The following is a 25,587-nucleotide window of genomic DNA, read 5'->3' as shown; positions in this document are numbered from 1 at the left end:
CACCAAGATTCATGCAAAAGCCATATGTAATTATTGATACATTACATACCGAAGCACCATAATGCAGGACAGGCTTCCTCAACCTCGGCCCTCCACATGTTTTTGGCCTACAACTCCCATGATCCCTAGCTAGCAGGACCAGTGGTCAGGGATGATGGGAATTGTAGTCTCCAAACACCTGGAGGGCCGAGGTTGAGGAAGCCTGGTGCAGGATAACCTTGGCCTTTCAGGCTGATTGAAAACAGCATACAGAACAAAACTGTGTGCAAAGCTTTATCTTTTGTGACTCTTCCAACATGGAAAAATAAGAATGAACTCTAGTGGGAAAATATGGATCCTGGTAAATGTTTTACTTTTAAATTTACACCGTCGGAAAACATCAGAATTAAATCATGTCTTATAAATTATTATTTACTTCTTAAAATTTAGATACCACTTGATTGTAAAAAACCTCAAAGTGGTTTACAAAAATCATGGGCACACACACATGTGAAAGTAAAATGGAGACAGATTCATACACGGCTATGTGGATTTAATCATCATCATCACAGTGACCTCATTTCCAAACTTTAAAATTTTGTTATACAGTATAACAACTGTGCCAATATTTTTGTGCCACATTTACTAGCAGGCTATAAGAAATGGGTTTGCTTTATTGCATATTTTAGTTATGGATGCTGATATATTAATGCTTCTAGAACTGGTTTTTATATTTGTAAACCACTTAGAATGCAATTTTTGGCATTAGTGGTATATCAAGTAAATTATATTATATCATTAATAAATCATGGTAGTAATAATACCGAGAACCTTTTTGCAGGCACTCCTCTGCAAGCGAGAGGGTGGCGGGGGGTAGCAGCTTGGGGGATTTTTAGCAACAATTGGAGAGGAGGAAGGATTAATCCTATCCTGCAGCCCTTATTTGGGGGAGGGGGTTGGTAGCAGAATGCTTGTTTTGATTAGTGTACACACTAATACAACCCGTTAGTAACACAACATGTAGTTTGGCTCTAAATCTGCCATTTTATGCCCACTTGCTTGGGAGTGGGCTTTACTAAACTGAGCGAGACCTCTTTTTAAGTAAACATGCATAGGATTGCGTTGCGATGAAGGAAATGAGGGGAGGAAGCCCCATGCCTCATTGATGTAATTGTCCTTGGAGACATTCACAGAATCTCTGAAGAGTCTGGCACCTTGGAGGTCATATCTCTAATTGAATGTAGAGGTGCCTTATTTTGGCTTTTATATCAGTGAATATGATTAAACTCCTGCTGTTGTGCTAAATTTCAAAGATTATAAAAAATCAGGGGAATTAAAAAGGTCACTGCAGTATTTCATTTCAATAGCAAATCTGTAGAGTAATATTGTACACGTGCATGGGAAGTTACTTTGAAGAACTGCTCTGGAAAGAGAACTTGTTCCTCGTTTCGTTCCATTTGGTGAATGCCACTCGGTTCTATGAAAATAAGCAGAACTGATCTCCCATGCTTACCACCCCAATCCAGAGCAGAGGGAAGATCTGCCCATTCCACATGGAAATCCCCCCCCCCCTATTTCTATACCAGAAGGCAAAAAAACTGCAGAAGCAGCACCTATTGTGAAATAAGAGAGTTATTAATCAAAGACACGTGTCTGCCATGTTCTTCTCTGGATCAAAGCTATATAGATCATGGGCTTCAACTCACTGGCCCTCTTCCCACCCAAACCAGCTCTCTTGTTGTCCACCTATCTTGGTTCTTATACCAGACAGAGTAACAATTTTTCAAAGGGGTGAGAGGCGCAAATAGCATTTCCCTTTCTCCCCAAAAATATTTAGTTTGGACAGCGTGTTGTGATGGACATCCACAGTGAACCTTGCCTTCTGAATGATGTACTACTACTGCCCATTGAGATTGGTAATGGCAGATGGTAGGAAGGTCAACAGCAGGTGGAGCCATAGCCAATGACAGATGAAGCCATCTAATTCTAGTTTCCCCTCTTCCTGCTCCTTGTTTTCTATAGGGATTAATAAGGAGGAAGCTGAAACCAGTGTTATGGGCTGGTTGGATGCAGAGAAATTGTGGGAGGCACCAGCTAGGAAACCCCTAAAGGAAGAAGGCTCAAAGCCCAGGGAGTGGTGGTAGGACATTGATGAGTGGGAGAAGAGGGAGAAGATTGGGAAGACGAGGTGTTGGAAGCTGAAGATATAACAGGGTATAGTGAACAGGAGAGTCTGTGGCAAAGAGACACCCAGAAGCAGTGGCAGAAGCAGAAGCCTTATGCCCCTACTTCCCACTACTCCTCTGTATCTAGCCAGTCCATGACATCAGGCAACCTGAGCCTCCAGCGATGAATAGATGGATCCAGGAGCACATGCAAACTCCAAACCTGTTCTTTCAAAGGGAATACAGCCCCATTCAGAAGAGAGACAACTAGCAGTACTCCTAGACATGAGAACCTCTTCCATCTTCCCTGGGTTCAAGCTCTGCTTATTAGCATCCACTTCACCGCTGTGTCCAAGCATAGCTGTCAACCTTTCCTTATTTGGTGGGAAACTCCCTTATTCCAGCGCCGTTTCCTGCTGCTATCCCAGATTGTTGATATCCCGTAAATTTCCCAGATTTCAAAGGAAGCAGCTCCTCTCCCTCCCTGCCGGCCAGGGAGGCTCCTCAACTGCGTTGCTCGGCTGCGTTGCTCACCAATAAAGAATCTGAGAAGGACTGGGGGGTGGAGCTTGCATGCCTTGTGCCGATCAAATCGGCTGCGTTGCCTGGGGACTCGCCTTTGCTTTAGCGCTTCCCAGCGGAGAGGTGACGGTGTGGTTTTCCTTGCTGCTGTATCCCTTTGCTGGGTTGCTGCACTGTGGGGACCACCGCTTGAGGCTTCGTTTGGCTGCTGGCTGGGCTTTCTGCCTTTGGGCCTTTGGCTTGGAGGGGCTCTACCCTGTGTGTGTGTGTGTGTGTGTGTGTGTGTGTGTGTGTGAGAGAGAGAGAGAGAGAGAGAGAGAGAGAGAGAGAGAGAATGTGTCACTTAGGCTGATAGTAGGAATGCTGTAGCTTCACACACTTACCTTCACACAATGTGTAGTTAACTTGGGGAATTTTTTTACCACAGGATGTGGTGAGGTCAGTATTTTAGATTTACAAGGGGATCTGAGAGATGAATGAGAGATACGGTTTGTCAGTATTAATGGACAGCTAAAAATTAACTTAACCCCAAAAGTTAGGACCAAGATTCAAATCCTGACTGGGTAACTTTGCTCACTAGTAACATTGAACCATGAGGACGAGATGGTTGGACAGTGTTCTCGAAGCTACCAGCATGAGTTTGACCAAACTGTGGGAGGCAGTGGAAGACAGGAGTGCCTGGGACAGGTGAGGCTGCTGATCCCTTATTTTGGCTGCTGATCCCTTATTTTCTAATCTGAAAGTTGAAAGCTATGTGCCCAAGCAACAGTCCAGACAATACACAGCCTCTTCTCAGTAGAATAGTGCTGTGTGTCATCAGTGTACCCCAACACTTCAAATGACTGTACCTCATGGCTTCCTAGAGACGTTAAACAGACCATTGTAGCTGAAGACCATGATCATTGCTTTGCTTAATCTTCTCCTCTCCAGGCTAAACACATACAGCCCTTTCAACCATATGGTGCCCTTTAGATCCAAGACATGCCAGCTGGGGGTTATGGGAGCTGCACTACAAAGCATCTAGAGGGCACCAGGTTGACCAAGGCTGTCTCATGTGAACACTACTTCCAGGCTTTGCATTTCATTGTAGGCCAGTGCAGTATTTCACGATGGAATTTTAAGCTGAGCATATTCTATCATGATCAAAGGGACACGCGCCTGGCATTAAATGGCACACGGGATGAAAAAGGATGTGAAGGCACAACAGCCACCATTATAAATGTTTATAGACATACCTGAAGTCTTATCTAAAGTTCATCCTGTTAAAGGACATGTTTTATGTTGTACGGTTCCTCTTAGAATATCAATCTAATAAGCACCAAATGAGTCTGAAGACAATGGTGTTATAAAAAAAATGGAGAAAAATGATTAAAATGTGATAATTATACTGACAGTTTATATGCTCAATCTAATCAGCCGAACTTCCAATTTGTCATAATGTACACTCACTCATACATTATTGCTTAATTATAGCAACACTTCTATTTGGAGAGGCTGTCAATCACGTGAATGCCCATCATTTTTCTTTATTTCCATTTAAAAGACATATTTTAACTCTGATTGAAAGCCTACTCTATTATATTGAGTTAACCCTAGCCATCTTTCTTGCTTACTGTAAACTTGGCTATTCTGTTTGTAAGGTTTATGTCACACGGAGGCATTGTGAAGTCATGCTTTCCCTTTCATCTTGCATCAGTTCTTTTAGCCACCTGCAATTAAGACTAACCAATCAATAAGAAGCACAATCCAGCCCCTGGATGCCCAAGCAGACCAGGAGCCAAGTAAGTTCACCAGTCATGTGTGAGTACCCCAGTCCACCCCAGGCACAGAGCATGTGGGAGCTCTCGTGGGAAAAGGCCATAGCCCAGTGTCAGAGCACATGATTTAAATGAAGAAGACAGCAGGTTCAGTCCCTGGCATCTCCAGTAAAAATTATCATGGAAGCAGGTGATGGGAAGTACGGTACTTCTGCCTGAGACATTGGAGAGCTGTTTCCACTTACAGTGGAGAACAATGGAGTAAATGGCCAAATAGTCTGAGCTGGTACAGAGCAGCTTCCTGTTAGCCATGATGCAACTGATCTGTGCAAAGTCCAAGGCAAGAGGAAAACTGAGAATGACAACCCCGCCCAAAGTGTCCATATTTTCCAGGGGCTGTTCTGGATCCTGGGTTCTGATTTGATCCCAGAATGTCCCACTTTTCCTTAAAGGTAAAGGTACCCCTGACCGTTAGGACGACTCTGGGGTTGCGGCGCTCATCTCACTTTACTGGCCAAGGGAGCCAGCGTTTGTCCACAGACAGCTTCCGGGTCATGCGGCCAGCACGACTAAGTCGCTTCTGGCAAGCCAGAGCAGCGCATGGAAATGCCGTTTACCTTCCCACTGGAGCGGGAAGGTAAACTTGCACTTTGACGTGCTTTCGAACTGCTAGGTGGGCAGGAGCAGGGACCAAACAATGGGAGCTCACCCAGTCACGGGGATTCAAACTGCCGACCTTCCGATTGGCAAGCCATAGGCTCTGTGGTTTAGACCACAGTGCCACCCGCATCCCTTCACTTTTCCTTAAAGGTAAAGGTACCCCTGCCCGTACGGGCCAGTCTTGACAGACTCTAGGGTTGTGCGCCCATCTCACTCAAGAGGCCGGGGGCCAGCGCTGTCCGAAGACACTTCCGGGTCACGTGGCCAGCGTGACATCGCTGCTCTGGCGAGCCAGAGCAGCACACGGAAACGCCGTTTACCTTCCCGCTAGTAAGCAGTCCCTATTTATCTACTTGCACTTTGTGGTGCTTTCGAACTGCTAGGTTGGCAGGCGCTGGGACCGAACAACGGGAGCGCACCCCGCCGCGGGGATTCGAACCGCCGACCTTTCGATCGGCAAGCCCTAGGCGCTGAGGCTTTTACCCACAGCGCCACCCGCGTCCTCACTTTTCCTTAGGATATCCCTATTTTCATTGGAGAAATGTTGGAGGGTATCAGATGATCTGTGGGTGATTTGCAGCATTGATAGTACAAAGCACAGCTTCCACTAGGCATTGCAGATCATGGACCAAAGTGTGCCTCATGGCATTTTGTGATCTCGAAGCTACCAGCATGAGTTTGACCAAACTGCGGGAGGCAGTGGAAGACAGGAGTGCCTGGTGTGCTCTGGTCCATGAGGTCGTGAAGAGTCGGACACGACTAAACGACTAAACAACAACAACAACCCTGAATAAAGCGCACATGATAGTGTGTCTTGCCAGAGAAAAACTATGGGTTGGAGCTTCCTACAAGAAGCAAAATTAACAAAGCATAAGGGAAACATGGGCAGGGGTTCAGAAGGAGAGGGGCAGGAGAACTCCTTTATGAGCAACACATCTCATTTTCAAATAGAGGAAATTCCTTCCATGGCTCTCCAATCGCAATGGTTCAATAAACAAAAGCACATGGAGGAAAGTGAATCCTGTTTATTTCACCCCATTCAACTTTAAATTCATATAGCACAAAAGCTAATCCTTACATTTCTGTAATATGGCAGGTATGCTACCGAAAAGCAGCTTTCTCATGTTTGCAATTGCAGAGAACTTGCCCACAAAACACAGGTAAGTGAGGCACATTTCAGACTGTCATAGGTGTCACTGCAGGATAAGCAGCTATTCTTCTGCGATTTGGTAGGGTTTGTGCACTCCAAAGGGGCAACCATGGCTACAAATTCCATGCAGTTCTCCCAAAATAAAACAAGAAGGAGATTGTTCCTCCTTCTAAAAATAAATAAATCAAAGAGTCCAGACCCCCAAACCCTGGAGGTATTTGCTTGCAATTTGGCGGGCTTAATCCACTCTGAAGAGGCTGCTATGCTGTACATTTCATCCATTTCTTTCAAGAAGGGAAAAAGTTATAGCCATATTTTGATTCTCCATAATAGCGAAATATAGGAAATGGAGCTTTGTTTTTAATGAAGCTGCTTTGAACCTGGAGCATGAATTGAATCAGACAGACTATGGAGTGACTCAGAACAGATTGTACCACTTCCTGAAGTGAATCAAATCTTGGGGCTGGTGCACACTGCGACTTCCTATCTTACAATGTACATAGTCCAGTATTATAAAGCATGGATTTCCTTTCTCAAGTCAAGGCAGGCAGAAGTCCAGGTTCTGCGGGTGTTGGGTATTGGGTGTGGAGCTTCTACACAGCTTTTTTATTTTTGGGGGGTTGGGGCATGGAGGCAACCTCTGAGGCGGAGCTGTTGTTTCTTAAGAGTGCAGAGAGTTAGGAGGTTCCTATTCCCCTCACAGAGCTACAATTCTCAGAGTTCCCTGTGAAGAGGGATTGATTGTAAACCACTCTTAGAACTGTATTTCTATGGGAGGGAGTTCCCACAAGACCTGAAGGCCTGATTCCTTGTTGACATGAATGGTGCTTCTGGCCCACAGAGGGAGCATGATTAGTGCAAATCATTGAATACACAAATAATAGTCAAAATAAAAAAATTCCTTTCAGTAGCACCTTAAAGACCAACTGAGTTAGTTCTTGGTATGAGCTTTTGTGTGCATGCACACTTCTTCAGATACAAATAATAGTGTAAATTGTGGTCATCAAGTGGGGAGAGGAAACACACTTTATTTACTCATGGGCAAGAAAGAAATAAATTGTGTGGGAAGGGGTGCTATCTGATTGTTAATATACTCAAATCAAAGTCCTTTTTAGTAACAAACTGAACTATAGCCTGTACCAGCAGGAAGGCAAAAAACAGTGTTAGGAAGTGGTGAAATGCTGGAAAGAGATCCTTCAATTATACCTAAATTATCCAAGTAGTTAGACAAGATCCATATCATTTGCAACGACCTTGATCTTAGGACTCATTGATATTTTAGGTGATGTTCTTTTAATTTTTGCAAATTTGTAACATTAGTTATGGTTCAGTACCAGTATCAAGATCATTAGTATTAAGTCAAACACTTATATGGATTCACAAGGCAGCAATAGCAATGGAGCTTCCAACTATTTATCTGAAAGTTTCAACTCTAGTTTGCTGTCATCTTCTGCTCTTGGTGGCACTGAGATGGCTCCCTGCAGAGTCGAACCTGCTCTACTTTAAAGATACATGCCTGCCATTCATAAATTTTGGAACCCATAATTAGAGGCACAGACTCTTAAGTCTCGAAGCAATGCAAAGGTAATCAAGTCCAATCTGCTGAACTGACACAAAATTCACCGTGCCAACCATTTTCATTTGCACCTCCCAGGATTCAAGAAGCACTGACTCAAATAGGATGAACCTATTGCCTTGCGGTGCTGGGAAGCTGATCCCCTAGGGTTAACATTGCCATAGCACAGCCAATTCAACCAACAGATCAACCAACCAAAGCTTGATTAATTACTTCACATTTTTTTTACACTGAAAATAAATAAAAAAATGTCCAGTAGCACCTTAGAGACCAACTAAGTTTGTTCTGCGTATACCCGGTTGCCTGGGAGTAAAGATGGAAGTATCTGTCCCTTTCAGTTCTTTCAGTTTCTCATTTGTCCGGTCATAAATTCAACATTTCTGCATCAGTTTGCTAAAAAAAAAAAAAAAAAATCATGAAAATTTTTGTGCAAACTTATCCTAATACAGTGGTACCTCGGGTTACATGCGCTTCAGGTTACATATGCTTCAGGTTACAGACTCCGCTAACCCAGAAATAGTACTTCAGGTTAAGAACTTTGCTTCGGGATGAGAACAGAAATCGTGCTCCAGCAGCGCAGCAGCAGCAGGAGGCCCCATTAGCTAAAGTGGTGCTTCAGGTTAAGAACAGTTTCAGGTCAAGAACAGACTTCTGGAACGAATTAAGTACTTAATCCGAGGTACCACTGTAAACACATTTTCACATGCAGATTTTAATAATATACACATTCTTTCAATCATTTTCCCTTGATATATGTCATTTCCAACAAAATTTTCATATTTGTGCACTTTCCCCATATATATGCATAATAAAGACTTTTTGGTTAGAGAACAGCATCAGGAAACTAGGAGAAGTGCAAATTTCAAAGGCTGGCTGTATTTTGGTTCTAATATTGTTTTGGATTGAGTTTAAAATGTCAGTTTCTCTCCCTCCCCCCCTTCCTACCTGAGCGTAAGCCTTCTGCACTTTAGTGGAACTTATTTCTGAGTAGCTAAGCATTGCACTGCTGCTTGAGTTGCAACCCTACATTATCAACTTCAGCTTCCTGCAATGTGATTATCTGTCTCCCGCAAGAGAAACTTAAAAAAAAAAAAGGAAGAGCAAAAACAATTTGAAAGCCAACCATTTTGTATATATGTGGAACAGATGAGAAAAGATGAACCAATGTGTTGTTATTGGGTTGTTGTTTTTTAGACAGCTTGAAACAGCTGGTTTGAGCCTGCAGGTAAGAGTGGTCAAGTTTTTCACCTTCACATTTACTCTCCCATCTTCCCTCAGTAGATCATTCCCTGAGCTGAAAGAAATAGGAGTCAGAAGCGGTGCAGCGGTGCATGCCTGCTCAGCTTATTAAAACGGGGAAAAGGCAATATTTCACCCCCCAGAAATAAAAAAAAAAGATAGACAAGTAAGAGAGGCTAATCCATCTGATGAAATTAGCAGGCAGAGTATGTAGCTGTTTGAAATGATGAACGAGGTTGAAATAGCTACACAGGCTTACATCCAGTGGGATAATTACTCCAAGCTCTCGGGCTAAAATCTGTCTTGGAGGAACCGGGAGGCTTTGATGACTCAATTTCAATGGGCATGCTTATGAAATACATAGTAAAAGCTATTAAAACTGAATTGTTCTTGGGTGGTATTCTGAGACTGGGCTACTGACCCCATCAGGCTGTTTTTTAATAAGCTGCACGCTAGCTATGCTCCCAGAAGTGGTGCCTGCGTTAGCTGCCCACCTGCTGTGCCTTAACCACCTCGTACCCCCTGCACCCCATTGTGAGCAATTATTATGGTTCCAGAATGCATCCTGCTTTCTACGTATGGAAATATGGGATAAAGCTCTCTGCTGAACCTCTGCTGCCGTCCTCCCGGTTTTAGATTCAGCCTGCATATATTAACCTGCGCATCATGTTAAAGAGATGGCACGCTTCACAATCCCTCTCCTGTAGTAGATTTCATTATCTATAAAGCCTGTTGCAGAAATGAAAGCATTTGGAAACAAAAATAATACTCAGAATATTGCAGGCGCAGAACTCTTTGCAAACTGTTAGTAATTGCTGGTATACCACTAATACCTTGTGGGTGCAGCATACATGCATATCCAATAGCCGTTTTCTACCTGATGTCAAAGTACATTAACTGTCTGGGGGTGTAGTTCATGTTCCTCCTTTTGCGGGAGATATGTATAAATGTACAAGCCTCCCCCCCCCAGCCCATAATTCAATTCCAGTCTGATTCAATGAGCACTGGACCTCATTCTGAGGTTTTTTAAAAAATATATTGAAAAGACTTCTGTTCAAAGAGCTCCCAGAGGCATTTACAAAAACAAGGTGGAAGGCAAAGAAACCAATTTTTTTTTTAAAGCCCCTAATACTTTTTAGGGACACGGGTGGCGCTGTGGGTAAAAGCCTCAGCGCCTAGGACTTGCCGGTCGAAAGGTCGGCGGTTCGAATCCGTCACTCGGTCCCAGCGCCTGCCAACCTAGCAGTTCGAAAGCACCCCCGGGTGCAAGTAGATAAATAGGGACCGCTTACTAGCGGGAAGGTAAACAGCGTTCCGTGTGCTGCGCTGGCTCGCCAGATGCAGCTTGTCACGCTGGCCACGTGACCCGGAAGTGTCTGCGGACCGCGCTGGCTCCCGGCCTATAGAGTGAGATGAGCGCACAACCCCAGAGTCTGTCAAGACTGGCCCGTACGGGCAGGGGTACCTTTACCTTTACCTTTAATACTTTTTACAAAGGAGAAGGACTTTATTTATCCTTAACTGAAGGACTTTATTTTTCCCTTCAGCTTTCTTATCTCGTGTAGCGGTCATGCAGGACCCTTCTGACAACTCTTCTGATACCTTTATGAGTGATGGGGCTGTCAGAGCTGATTCCAAGTGTCTGTCTATATTTTGGGGGGGGGCGGCATTTTAGGCCTAGTGCACCAGATCTTTATCTCCCCTCACCTCATGGGCCAACTTTCACAGGGAGGCAGGGCCAAACACTTGTCAATCATCCGGCGTCAGGCAGTCCCACTCACCTATCAAAGTTAACTTGCAGGGATGAGGGGAGGTTGACCTGCTTTGTCAGTACATTTCCTGCATGAAACACACTGGCGAAGCAGCACCTGGCAGGACTGAATGCTCCACTCTTCAGCTGAGTCTGCTTCAGCATCTGTGCTCAGATGATGAGCAGAGACTCCAAGCCTGATCTCTGCAAGGGTCTAAGCAGGGAACTGGCATGCACAGCCAATGCAGAATTGAACCCCACTATCAGCTGACATGTATGGAAGTGAGAGCTGGACCATAAAGAAGGCTGATTGCCAAATAATTGATGCTTTTGAATTATGGTGCTGGAGGAGACTCTTGAGAGTCCCATGGACTGCAAGACGATCAAACCTATCCATTCTTAAGGAAATCAGCCCTGAGTGCTCACTGGAAGGACAGATCCTGAAGCTGAGGCTCCAATACTTTGGCCACCTCATGAGAAGAGAAGACTCCCTGGAAAAGACCCTGATGTTGGGAAAGATGGAGGGCACAAGGAGAAGGAGACGACAGAGGACAAGATGGTTGGAAGCTACGAACATGAGTTAGACCAAGCTGCGGGAGGCAGTGGAAGACAGGAGTGCCTGGCGTGCTCTGGTCCATGGGGTCATGAAGAGTCGGACACGACTAAATGACTAAACAACAACAATCAGCTGACATTACCCACTGACATCAGCTGAGTGACAAGTGACCATGGTTTAGAGGGAATGGCTTTGCCATCTATGGTTACTCGTACATATACAATAGTCCTGGGGTGGAGAAGCTCGAGGGCCACATTCCATTCTGAGAAACCACTTGGACGCCACATGGCAGTGGTGGGAGGAGCCAGAAGCAAAAGTGGGCGGAGCAACAAATGTAAAAGTTGCCTTTGTGCTACAGTGGTACCTCAGGTTACATACGCTTCAGGTTACATATGCTTCAGGTTACATACGCTTCAGGTTACATACGCTTCAGGTTACAGACTCCACTAACCCATAAATAGTGCTTCAGGTTAAGAACTTTGCTTCAGGATAAGAACAGAAATTGGGCTCTGGCGGCGCGGCGGCAGCAGGAGGCCCCATTAGCTAAAGTGGTGCTTCGGGTTAAGAACAGTTTCAGGTTAAGAACGGACCTCCGGAACCAATTAAATATTTAACCCGAGGTACCACTGTACTGGCTAGTTTCTACAAACACACACCTCTGTACCCTTTATCCAGGCACACAGGAAGCAATATCAGAGCTCAAGGACCCATTGCAGCCAGCCCAAAACCCTAGGGAGGTGAAACAGGCCTGGACAAGACGGTGTGTGGCCTAGGGAGTGTTATGAGGACTACACAGCAGCATTCATTCCCCAGGCCTGAGGTTCTCCACCCCACCCCAGAATCTCCTTGCATCGCTTTGTAAGAGGTTACAAATTTGCTTACGGCCATTTCTCATAATTCTGGAAGGCGTCCATGTTTCTCAGCAAGCCCCGCTCTCTGATCCCAGGGTCCTGCTTTGGCAGCAGTTGGGCCAGATCCGTAGCACTTGCACCGCTGTAGTTTCAGGACGCCCTGGCATCTTTGGGCGGCTGCCAACTCTCCACGGATGCTGCTGCCTGTGCTTCCTTGGGCCAGCCTGCCTGCTTCCCTGGGCTTGGAATTTACCTCAGTTGGCAGGAGGCTGCAAGGTTCTTGCCCTTTTAGTTTCCCACAAAGCCCTGAAACGACACGCCGTGGGGGCACTGATTCCAGGCAGGCAGGTGGCACTTTGCCAGGGAGGCAGTTGGTGAGATGGGGGTGGGGGCTGGTGTAAAAATTCTTCTGTCAGGACTCCGAAAGAGCATCGCATCTGACTGCCCAACAGGAATTAAATCACTAACGCAGTTGAAGCTGTTGCCTATAAACTGGTGCTACAACTTTTCCATTTCACCCAGCAATCAAGTCTGGCTTTACTGAAAAGCGCCCTTACAGAGCTTAAGGCAGGCTTCCTAAACCTTGGGCCTTCGGATGTTTGTGGCCTACAACTCCCATGATCCCTAGCTAGCAGGACCTGTGGTCAGGGATGCTGGGAATTGTAGCCTCAAAACATCTGGAGGGCCAAGGTTGAGGAAGCCTGGCTGAAGGCAGCATTGGGGGACCTGTGGTCCTCCAGATGTTGCAGGACTATCCCTGACAGTTGACTCGTGCTGATAGGACTCCCCTTTTCCCCACAGCTCTGTGTGGGGAAAAGGAGTGCCCTAACAACTCTCAGCACCCTTAACAAACTACGGCAGGCATAGGAAAACTTGGATTTGTTTTCAATCAGCCTGAAAGGCTGAGGTTATCCTGCACCTGGCTTCCTCAACCTCGGCCTTCCAGATGTTTTGAGACTACAATTCCCATCATCCCTGACCACTGGTCCTGTTAGCTAGGGACGATGGGAGTTGTAGTCCCAAAACCTCTGGAGGGCCGAGTCTGCCTATGCCTGAACTACAGCTCCCAGGATCCTTTGGGGGAAGGCAGGCCTCTTTAAAGTTGTACCATCGCGCTTTGAATGTGTGGTGTGAATGTGGCCTATATCAGCTTTTTTTTTTAGTTTGTACTAGCAGGGCTCCTCCTGCACTCTTCAGATAGGAATGTAAATGCATGCACAATATTAATAACAGTAATATGAAGAATACTCCCGTGTGACGGATAAACAGTAGCCGGTGTTAACACAAACATGCTGGGTGTGCCTGGTGAAACGCAGTTGCCCTTTGTCCCAGAGTCTCATAATTTTCCCACGGAGATGGCAGCAAGCCTATATATTTTGGATTAGATCACCTGTCATGTGTTATTCCTTACATAATTGTTTCTGTAACCCACCATTATCCTTATGATTGTTCTTGCTCCATTATCCACTTAGCCTTGCCTAATGCATGTGCCACAGGGAGAATGCGGGAAGGGCGGGAGGGGGAGCTGAATCAATGGAGGGCTTTTAGTAATAAAGAGACGAGCACCATACCAAAATACAAACAAGAAAGCAATTTAGCATCCTCCCCTGCAGCAGGTGAACAGGAGGAGAACATGCTAGTAGCATAATATGTTTGAGGCCACGAAGAGGCTTATAATTGCATCTCAACTTCAGGAGCCATTATTTTGCCTAGTTAGCTTTTCTTTCAGCCTGGATCTCTTTCATTTCTTTTTTTCAAGAAGAAATTGATTGCCTTATAACCTAAAATACAGGACTGGAGGGGATGCTCCAGACCAGAAATGCTTTTTCATCTCACCATGTCGTCCTAGGTAATAACATGCATTTATTTGTGTATTTTGAGGATTTATATCTCAGCTTTCTAGTCAAACAATCTCCAAGATAGTTTATATTATTTTGCCACGATACAATGCAACATAACGTGGTGACTTGCCGTGTAATTCAATCAGCGGGGGGACATTCGCATCATGCATTTAAAGCACCGTGACACCACTTTAAACCATCATGGCTTCTCCCAAAGAATTATGGGAGCCGTAGTTTGCTAAAGGTGCGGGGAATTGTTAGGAGAACCCTAGAATCATAGAATCATAGAATCATAGAGTTGGAAGAGACCACAAGGGCCATCGAGTCCAACCCCCTGCCAAGCAGGAAACACCATCAGAGCACTCCTGACATATGGTTGTCAAGCCTCTGCTTAAAGACCTCCAAAGTTGGAGACTCCACCACACTCCTTGGCAGCAAATTCCACTGTCGAACAGCTCTTACTGTCAGGAAGTTCTTCCTAATGTTTAGGTGGAATCTTCTTTCTTGTAGTTTGGATCCATTGCTCCGTGTCCGCTTCTCTGGAGCAGCAGAAAACAACCTTTCTCCCTCCTCTATGTGACATCCTTTTATATATTTGAACATGGCTATCATATCACCCCTTAACCTCCTCTTCTCCAGGCTAAACATGCCCAGCTCCCTTAGCCGTTCCTCATAAGGCATCGTTTCCAGGCCTTTGACCATTTTGGTTGCCCTCCTCTGGACACGTTCCAGTTTGTCAGTGTCCTTCTTGAATTGTGGTGCCCAGAACTGGACACAGTACTCCAGGTGTGGTCTGACCAGAGCAGAATACAGTGGCACTATTACTTCCCTTGATCTAGATGCTATACTCCTATTGATGCAGCCCAGAATTGCATTGGCTTTTTTAGCTGCCGCGTCACACTGTTGGCTCATGTCAAGTTTGTGGTCAACCAAGACTCCTAGATCCTTTTCACATGTACTGCTCTCAAGCCAGGTGTCACCCATCTTGTATTTGTGCCTCTCATTTTTTTTGCCCAAGTGCAATACTTTACATTTCTCCCTGTTAAAATTCATTTTGTTTGTTTTTGCCCAGTTCTCTAATCTGTCAAGGTCGTTTTGAAGTGTGATCCTGTCCTCTGGGGTGTTAGCCACCCCTCCCAGTTTGGTGTCATCTGCAAATTTGATCAGGATGCCCTTGAGTCCATCATCCAAGTCGTTGATAAAGATGTTAAATAAGACCGGGCCCAAGACAGAACCCTGTGGCACCCCACTAGTCACTCTTCTCAAGGATGAAGAGGAACCATTGATGAGCACCCTTTGGGTTCGGTCAGTCAGCCAGTTACAAATCCACTGAGTGGTAGCAGAGTCAAGACCGCATTTTACCAGCTTCTTTACAAGAATATCATGGGGCACCTTGTCAAATGCCTTACTGAAATCAAGGTAGGCTATATCCACTGAGTTCCCTTCATCTACCAGGCTTGTAATTCTGTCAAAAAATGAGATCAGGTTAGTCTGACATGACTTATTTTTCAGAAATCCATGCTGACTATTGGTGATCACAGCATTCCTTTCTAGGTGCTCACAGACTGTTTGCTTAATGATCTGCTCCAGAATCTTCCCTGCTATTGATGTCAGACTGACTGGGCGGTAATTATTTGGGTCCTCTCTTTTCCCCTTTTTGAAAATAGAGACAACATTTGCCCTCCTCCAGTCTGCCGGGACTTCGCCTGTTCTCCAGGATTTCTCGAAGATGACTGCCAGTGGTTCTGAGATCACATCTGCCAGTTCTTTTAATACTCTTGGATGCAGTTCATCTGGCCCTGGAGACTTGAATACATCTAAACTAGCCAAATATTCTTGTACTGTCTCCTTAGTTATTCTGGGCTGTGTTTCCTTTGCTGAATCATTTGCTCCAAATTCTTCAGGTCGGGCATTGTTTTCTTTATCGGAGAAGACTGAGGCAAAGAAGGCATTGAGGAGTTCAGCCCTTTCTGTGTCCCCTGTTTGCATTTCACCATCTTCTCCTCTGAGTGACCCCACTGTTTCTTTGTTCTTCCTTTTGCTACGAACATACCCATAAAAGCCTTTTTTGTTGCTTTTAACCTCTCTAGCAAGCCTGAGTTCATTCTGTGCTTTAGCTTTTCTGACTTTGTGTCTACACGTGCTGGCTATTTGTTTGAATTCCTCTTTGGTGGTTTCCCCCCTTTTCCATTTTTTGTACACATCCTTTTTTAATCTTAATTCAGTTAAAAGTTCTTTAGATAGCCACCCTGGCTTCTTTAGGCACCTTCCATGTTTCCGTCTCATTGGTATTGCCTGACGTTGTGCTTTTACTATCTCCCTCTTAACAAACTCCCAGCCATCATGAACTCCCTTTCCTTTTAGTATTGCTGTCCATGGGATCTCACCCAGCACTTCCCTAAGTTTTATGAAGTCGGCTTTCTTAAAGTCAAGAAATTGAGTCCTAGTATGCTTGGCTGCTCCTTTCCGCTGTATAGTAAACTTCAGAAGAGCATGATCACTCGCGCCTAATGATCCTTCCACTTCTACCCCACTAACCAGGTCATCAACATTGGTTAGGACCAGATCTAAAATGGCTGTTCCTCTTGTTGCTTCTCCCACTTTCTGGACAATGAAGTTGTCTGCAAGGCCAGTGAGGAATCTGTTTGACCTTATGCTCTTGGCTGAGTTTGACGTCCAACAAATATCCGGGTAATTGAAGTCCCCCATTACTACTATCTCCCTTCCTTTTGCATGCTTGGCCATCTGTTCCAGGAAGGCATCATCTATGTCCTCCGTTTGGCTTGGGGATCTATAGTAAACTCCCACAATGAGGTCTCTGTTATTCTTCTCTCCCTTAATTTTGACCCAAATGCTCTCACATTGGCTTTGAGGTTCTAAATCTTGGATCTCTTCACAGGTATACACATCCCTGACATATAACGCCACTCCTCCTCCTTTCTTGTCTGGTCTGTTTCTCTGAAATAGATTGTATCCCCCCATTATTACATTCCAATCGTGGGACTTATCCCACCAGGTTTCAGTGATGCCTATTATGTCATATTTAGTTTGCTGTACCAAGAGCTCAAGCTCATCTTGTTTATTTCCCATGCTTTGTGCATTAGTGTACAGACATTGAAGTCCATTAATCATTCCCCCGTGTCTCTTATTTAAGGATTTTTTCCTCCCACCACTAGGTCCGCGTGCTGTTTGCTCCATTTGGTCTATGACATTTGGATGATCATCTTCATTAATTGATAGACTCCTACCTTCAGGAGCACTGTCTCCCTCCCCCACATTAGTCAGTTTAAAGCCCTCCTGATGAGGTTTCTGAGATTTTTGGCAAAAACATTCCTCCCAACCGTTGTGAGGTGCAGCCCATCACTTGCCAGAAGTCCATCTTCAAGAAACTGCAGTCCGTGATCTAAGAATCCAAACCGTTCCTGTTTACACCATTTGCGAAGCCAGCTGTTCACTTCCACTATTTTCCCCTCTCTCCCTGGGCCACGTCGTTCAACTGGGAGGACAGACGAGATGACAATTTGTGCATTTAGTTGCTTCAATTTCCTGCCGAGAGCCTTTACTTATTTATTTAAATCTATATACAGTCAAACCTCGGTTGTCAAATGTAATCCGTTCCGGAAGACTTCCACTTCCGAAACGTTCGACAACTGAAAACTGACAAAACAATACAACAGGGAAACTCAAAATGGAAGCTGCGTAGCACGTTCGGCTTCCAAAAATGGTTCGAAAACTGGAGCAGTTACTTATGGGTTTTCAGAGTTTGGGAGCCGAGGTTTAACTGTACTGCCCTTTATCCAAAGATTGCCAGGCGGTTTACAGCATAAAACTACAAAATGAAAACACAAAATACATAGCATAAGAAACACAAACAAGAAGAAGCCCTCCCACAAACACATTTAAAAGGCCATCAATTGTTTATTTAGCCAAAGACTTGGTGATAGAAGAATGTTTTCACCTGGTGCCTAAAAATATGTATTCCCCTCCCAGAGCTACTATTCCCAGAGTGGCCCAGCAATCAATCTCTCCTCCCCAGCCACATTTTGTTTTGCTGTTTCATTGCTGGTGAGAGCACAGGAGTTTTCTCTGTCACCTTCTCAACATGCCCCCTCCCCATCACACTGAGAAGGAACCAAAGGGATCTTTCTGGGCAAGGTGACTGGGTGACTCCCTGCACTGCTGCTGCTACAGAAGTGCCATTAAATGTCATTTTAATACTATTAAAACTGTGGCCACAAATCCCATTTAAGCTTCATTAAACAGTTACTTCAAAGTTGGTAGGGGGTTGGACTTAGATGATACTCGTGGTCCCTTCCAACTTTACAATTCTATGAACATTATTTACAACTTCTTCTTTTTTTAAAAAAAGCTTTAATTGTATTTTTAGCTGTGGCAATGAACCTCTGCAACAGTTGAGGCACAATCCTGGCCATCTTGCTCAGAATTACAAGCCCATTTGGACTTCCTCAGAGAGGGGAGTCGAGGGGGCAGCAGCCAGTCTCATCTTGCCTCAGCAGGTAGGCTGCTGGTTATACTGGCCACTGCAGGAGAGCAAGCAGGTTGGTCAGCCAATTGTAAAACAGGACAGCCAATTTTGAGGCATGTGAGGGCCAATTCACTTCTCCTATCCATGCACCTCTGGCCGGAGAGAATTGTCCCATTTTGCTTCACAGTTGGGCCAGCCTTGAGAAGGGGTGATCTCTAAAGAATGTAGAGGACCTTTGCAGCTCTGGGCTGGATGGAGAGCACCCTCCTCTCTCGATCTCTGGGCTTTCCCCACTCAGCTTGGCTTAATTTCTCAGAAAAGAAAAGAAAAGAAATTGGGGGTGGAGTGTGAATAATCTGCAATATATTTAACTTCATGGGAAAACAGAGGCAGCAGAGCTACTTGGAAGGTTGGGCACTCCCAGATCCAGCTTCACACCTCTTTTTAACAGTATGAAGCCACTCAATAACCTGAAAGACCACCCCAAATCAGCCTGATTTGCTTCACTATTTGGGGTACAGGCAGGGCGAATGCATACATACCTTGACTAAATAGGTTTGATATGTATGTGGCAATTGTTGGAATGGCTACTGATGTCACAGAAGGCATCAATGCCTCCTTAGTGGGGGAAATCAGTGATATTCCCATGTGAAGGAAACCTGATGAACCAGCTGGACACTTTCTCCCCATTGAAAGGTTTCAGATTCCTCAAACACTGTTCATTACTTCTCTTCCTTCTTCTTCTTCTTTTTTTTGTTTTGTTTTTCAGCTTTCCCTCACCAGGAGGAGAAAATTCAGAGTGACGTGCAGGACATTATTCTGCAAGATTGTGATCTTTGAGGTGTGCCTCTGTCTGCAACATTTCAAGGTAACTCCACTCGTTTTGGTCAAGTAAAACGTGTCAAGGTGCCATAATGAGACAAGTGATCTTCAGAGGTTTAATTAGGGGAGGGAGACCCTTTCAGTTAGTTTATTTTCATTCAATAGCCTAACATACAAAAAATGCTGAAACCAATAAAGTAATGGAGAACCTGAAAAAGGAGATCTGAAAGGCACCTTTGCGAAAAACAATTGATTTGCTTCATTTCATTGAAATGGCTGGTGCTTTGATGGTTCATATTTACAATAGCTTGTCCTGTTCTTCAGTGGAGTTGATATGTTGAAGTCTTTAGAACCATAAACTTGATCAGAACTTCCTGGGTAATAAACAGCGGATTTAAGATGTTGGCCCCCTCCTCACGATGCTACTGCAAGCCCAGCTGCGTGCCAATTTGTAGCTAAAGACATCAAGAAATGTGTTCTTCATGCTCAAATGCCCTTGGAAGTTGAAAATAGTTCCTGGAAGCTCAATATGCAAACTGGATTCAGAGCCTTGAAGAATTTAGAGAGTGAAACACACACACACACACAAACACACACGCACCAAAGAACACAACACCCTGACCTTCCCTAACAAAGGGCAAAGCTTGGAGAAATCCATTATCACTATAGACAGGAGAGCTTTTTGGAGCTCAGAGGGTTGAGTTTCTTCTGTCTCTTTCACTGCTTTTGTAGAAAGATCAGAGAGTGAAACCAGGGGATGCTGATTGCATGTATAGTATATATACACATGCACACACACAGAGAGAGATAAACTTAAAGCAATTTCACAAACCCAAACGGGAAAGCTGCATGTTTTAGAAAAGATAGAAAAAACAGGAGGCCTCACAACTGCAGCAACACAATGACAGAGGAGAAGAAAAGGACCAAGTGACCTCCTGTATCTAAACAAGCATCCAATTTCTAAACATTGGGTCTAAGAAGGTTTTCTTTCCCATTAGCAGTTCTTTCATACCATTCCCATCATCCCCCCCATTAAATGTAGTCTCGAAATGGCATGGACCTGTTTTCCAGTAGAACAAGCATCATCCTTCCCACTGTAAGCACCTTATTTTTATTTTCTTTGGTCCTTTGGCTCTTTAGGGATGCTTTCAGTGTGGAGATCTGTTGGAGGGTCCTGCTCCCCTTTATTTGTTTTATTCAAAGCATTGGCTAAAATAAATAAAAAAATAGTAATAAATTCTGGAAATGTAATCAAAAAGAAGGGATTTTTTTTTCCACATGTGGTGGACGTGCCCCAGAAGAAAAATATTCTGGGGCATGATTTATGAAGAATTAGGTGGGAGGAAGAATGGAATATCTGAGAAAAGGGCATGGCTAACTAACTGGAACACACCGCACTGCAACATTTTGTTGAAGTCCCACTTGTCTATGTTACCAATTTGTTGCCCATGAACGACCTTTTCCAAAGTGATCCCATGGGTGCATACATGTGGAAGGATTTGCATCAGAACTGGTTATTCATATACTGTTTCTACAATCCACTGAGGATAATCCTAAATTCCTGCCAGAGCCTGCTCACAGACTAATCATAAGAATAACATATTCCAACACAACCTTTCTACATGTACAGTGGTACCTCGGGTTAAGTACTTAATTTGTTCCGGAGGTCCGTTCTTAACCTGAAACTGTTCTTAACCTGAAGCACCACTTTAGCTAATGGGGCCTCCTGCTGCGGCCACGCCGCCGGAGCACAATTTCTGTTCTCATCCTGAAGCAAAGTTCTTAACCCGAGGTACTATTTCTGGGTTAGCGGAGTCTGTAACCTGAAGCATATTTAACCTGAAGCGTATGTAACCTGAGGTACCACTGTAATCTACTCTCATAGAATGGCTTCGTTGAGGGCAGGGGGTCAGGTGGGTGAAATCATATTATGAGCATAAGGTAGTGCTGTGCAGAAAATGTCTTCCCCCTTTTTTTTTACCTTTCTCTATCAATTAATGAGGAAACAATGCTTTTGAAAATTATCAAAGGAGAGAGTGAAAAAAAATCAGTGTGTGGTATGCAGGGCTTTGGTTGTGCTTGCCTTACTTCTGAGGCAGCAAAGAAGTTTTCTTTCATTCCTCAAATCATTTTTCTGGTACTCTGCATGTTACCACCTTCCCTGGATGCCTGTGCTTCAGGGAAACTTCTTGATATCCTTCGCTGGGCTTCCTCTAAGCATGGGAAGTTGGGGAGATAGCCTACTGTGCCCCAGCAGATGTTTATTATTTTTAAAAATCCATGTGAGTTTTTTAAAAAGAAAGGTGAAATGAAGGCCTTCCCTTAAAACAACATCAGAGAGTGCACTCAGGCGCCTCAGCCACCCTGGGGTGCTCTTTCAGGTAAAACTCACAGGGAGAAATCCTGTCCCATTGGTGCCCCCCCCCCCCAGGATCAAGTTGCTCAGGCAGCTGGGGAGGCTGCAGAACACTGTGGAAATGTTTAATGGAAAGAAAAGACCACATCAGCACCACATATTTTAAGCATTATTATACCACTTTAACAAGCATGGCTTCCCCCAAAGAATAATGGGAACTGTAGTTTGTTAAGGGTGCTGAGAGTGGTTAGGAGACGCCTGTTCCCCTCACAGAGCTACAATTTCCAGAGTGGCTTAACAAACAAACCCTCTTCCCAGGAAACTGTAAGAATTGTAGCTCTGTGAGAGGAATAGGTATAACTGTGCTTTTAAATGTGTGGTGTAAATATGATCACACTCGCCTCCATTTACATCGTGAAACAATAAGGGAGACTCAATCCCGCACCAACCAAAATTCTAAAGGAATTCTAAAGCACACAGAGAATAATGCAGAAAAGTGGAAAGCTCTTTCACAGGGAAAGAAAACTTTCAAGAAATTGATGGACAAATTTCAACACACGGCTAAGTAGGTCAGGCTGGTTAAAACAAAAAAGATACTGCATCAACAGTAGTGTCCAGATCAAGAGAAGTAATAGTACCACTCTATTCTGCCTTGGTCAGACCACACCTGGAGTACTGTGTCCAATTCTGGGCACCACAGTTTAAGAAGGATGTTGACAAACTGGAACCTGCGCAGAGGAGGGCAACCAAGATGATCAAGGGTCTGGAAACTAAGCCTTACAAGAAAAGTTTGAAAGAGCTGGGTAATCTTCAAATATCTTAAGGGCTATCACATGGAAGAGGGAGCATGCTTGTTTTCTCCTGCTCTTGAGGGTAGGACTTGAGGCAATGGCTTCAAGTTACAAGAAAGGAGATTCCGACTAAACTTTCGGAAAAACTTTTGGACAGTCAGAGCTGTTTGGCAGTGGAACAGACTCCCACGAGAGGTAGTGGACTCTGTGGATATTTCACCCCTCCCATTGCAAGAATCTACTGACAATGTTTCTTTTCAGAAAGGAGGGGGTGGACTCTGCTCATCGCTTCTTCCGCTCCAGCCTGACTCTGTGAGAGTCTAAGTGTTATCTGTGTAGAGATAAGATGACTGCTTAAGCAACTGTAACACTCATGCAGTCCAGTAGCCTCCGATAGTCGTTAGTCTTTAGTTTATTTCTAGTTTGCAGTAGCTGCAAAAGAATAAAGAAGTTATGCTTCAGAGCCGCCGTTCGTGTAGTTCACTCTGCTGTGCTCTGCTGACTTTGGAACTGAGTTTGGTGCTCACAGCTCAAAGTTGTGAGTCCATTGCACTTAGACTTGCTTCCTGCAGTGGAAGGTCTCTGGAAGTGTTTTCCCAGCTCACCTGGCCCAGTCGGGGCTGAAGAGGTTGAGCCCAGTCATTGGCACCGACTCAAAGGCGAAGCCGACAGACTCTCCGTCCTTGGATGTTTTTAAGCAGAGATTGAATGGTCATCTGTCATGGATGCTTTAGCTGAGATTCCTGCATTGCAGGCGGTTGGACTAGATGACCTGGGTCCCTTCCAACTCTAAGATTCTGTGATTCTATGAAGAGCTGAAAAAGGCTCTCTCCAAATTGAGTGAATCAGCAGAAAAACAGCAAATGCAATTCAGTGGAAACAAGTCTAAAATTATGCACATTAGGGAAAAAACAACAATAAACCTACACACAGAGAGATACTCTTATGGGGTTTGAACTGGTCATTATTGACCTGGAATGAGACCTTGGGGTTGCAGTGGACAGCTTGGTGAGTATGTTGACCCAGTGTGAAAAATTTGAATTCTGTGCTAAGGATCATAATGAAAGGAGCTGAAAATAAAACTGCAAATATCATAATGCCGTCACACAAATCTATGGTGCAATTGGGTCTTTTTTTCAGCCAGAACTCGCCAGAACTCAGTTCCGACACCTCTTAGGAGGGCAACATCACCACTCAAAGAGGACGAGGGAGAGGTTCATGCAGAGTTCTGGCACCTCTTTTTCTAGAAAAAATAGCAGTGGGTGCATTGCCAATTGGAATACTGTGTGCAGTTCTGATCACCTAACCACACACAAAAAGGATATTTTAGAGCTGGAAAGGGTTCAGAAAGGAGCAACCAAAATGATCAACAGGGTGGAACAACATTCCTATGAAGAAAGATTACAACATTCAGGGCTTTTTAGTTTAGAGAAAAGCCAACGAAGAAGAAGAAGAAGAAGAAGAGTTTGGATTTGATATCCCGCTTTATCACTACCCGAAGGAGTCTCAAACCGGCTAACATTCTCCTTTCCCTTCCTCCCTCACAACAAACACTCTGTGAGGTGTGTGGGGCTGAGGGACTTCAGAGAAGTGTGACTGGCCCAAGGTCACCCAGTAGCTGCATGTGGAGGAGCGGGGAAGCGAACCCGGTTCACCAGATTATGAGTCTACAGCTCTTAACCACTACACCACACTGGCGTAGACACGATAAGATCATACAATTATGCACTGTGTCGAAAAACTGAATAGAGAAAAGCTTTCTCTCTCTCTCATAACACAAGAAGAAGCTGCATGTTGGATGATTCAGGACAGAAAGTACCTCCTAACACAAAAAAGTGCTTCCTAATTTCATTAAACAATGAAATTTGCTTCCACAAGAAGTAATGACAGCCAGCAAATTGGGTGGCTTTAAAAGAGGGTTAGACAAATTCATGGTTATCAATGGCTACTAGCTACTGTTATGTTGTTCTGTCTCCACGGTCAGAGGAAATTTGCCTCTGATTGCCAGTTGCTGGAAATCACATGCGAGGAAGTGCTGTTTTTCTCTGGTGCTGCTTTGAGGCTTCCCACAGGTATCTGGTTGGCTACGGTGAGAATGGGATGCTGGCTTAGATGGGCCACTGGCCTGATCCAGCAGCTTCTTCTTATTTTTTTTTATAATAATTTTTAATTATTTTTACACATATTTTAAAACATAACATCCAGCTTATATATAACATAACATACATTTGGCTATAACAGCCTAAGACTTCCGTCCTCCTTACCTGATGGTTTTCCAACTTACTTTCTGATATTGCCTTTTGTTATTATAGTTATTACTGTTAAATCCTTTTCATAGATAAACAGATTATAAATGATACTTCGCAATAATTGATAAAATTAACCTTACAAAACTTATTGTAACCCTACTAGGGATGTTAGTTGTTTACAATTGTCTTTTAGATACACCATAAATTTATTCCAGTCTTTCAGGAAAGTCTGGGCTTGCTGGTTCCGAATTTCCCCAGTTAATTTCGCCAACTCGGCGTAATCCATCAATTTCATCTACCGCTCTTCCTTCGTTGGTATCCCTTCCTGCTTCCATTGTTGGGCTAATAATATTCTTGCTGCAGTTGTTGCATATAAAAACAATTTTTTAAATCTTGCTTATGTATTTCATTACCTACAATACCAATTAGGAAGGCTTCTGGTTTTTTTTTTACAAATGTATATTTCAACATTTTTTTTTAGTTCATTATAAACCATTTCCCAGAAAGCCTTCACTTCTTTACAAACCCACCACATATGATAAAAGGTACCCTCTTTCTGCATTTCCAGCATTGGTTATTTGTTTTGTACATTTTTGCTAATTTCACTAGTGTTATGTACCATCTATACATCATTTTCATTATATTTTCTTTAAGAAAACTGGAAGCCATAAAATTTATTCCATCTTTCCATAGTTTTACCCAATCTTCTAACTGTATATTATAACCAATATCCTTAGCCCAATGTATCATAACTGATTATTCTTATTTTCTTACTAGCACAGAGTGCTTTTCTAGAAGGGGCCTTTTCTCTTAATGGTGTACCGATATATTAATAAG

General features: G+C 44.1%; 1 protein-coding gene across 10 annotated transcripts in view; it reads left to right on the top strand.

Annotated features, from left to right (window-relative positions):
* The window catches only part of LOC308582701 (uncharacterized protein), a 77,300-nt gene that overhangs the window by 21,696 nt on the left and 30,017 nt on the right, over positions 1-25,587 (top strand). For 9 of the 10 annotated variants that reach the window (XM_081186143.1, XM_081186140.1, XM_081186142.1 and 6 more), the window contains 3 exons: positions 3,247-3,353; positions 6,180-6,243; positions 19,302-19,400. In XM_081186143.1, the coding sequence (XP_081042269.1) occupies positions 3,259-3,353; positions 6,180-6,243; positions 19,302-19,400 (258 nt within the window). In that variant the 5' untranslated portion in view covers positions 3,247-3,258. Of the gene's footprint in view, positions 1-3,246; positions 3,922-6,179; positions 6,244-19,301; positions 19,401-25,587 lie in introns of those variants that run through there. The other variant, XR_014005785.1, reaches the window with a different exon arrangement.

The sequence above is a fragment of the Podarcis bocagei genome (genome assembly GCF_964188305.1).
Source record: "Podarcis bocagei genome assembly, chromosome: 3".
Taxonomy (NCBI): domain Eukaryota; kingdom Metazoa; phylum Chordata; class Lepidosauria; order Squamata; family Lacertidae; genus Podarcis; species Podarcis bocagei.
Note: the sequence above shows the minus strand (reverse complement) of the source record. Positions and strands in the feature narration are given on the sequence as shown.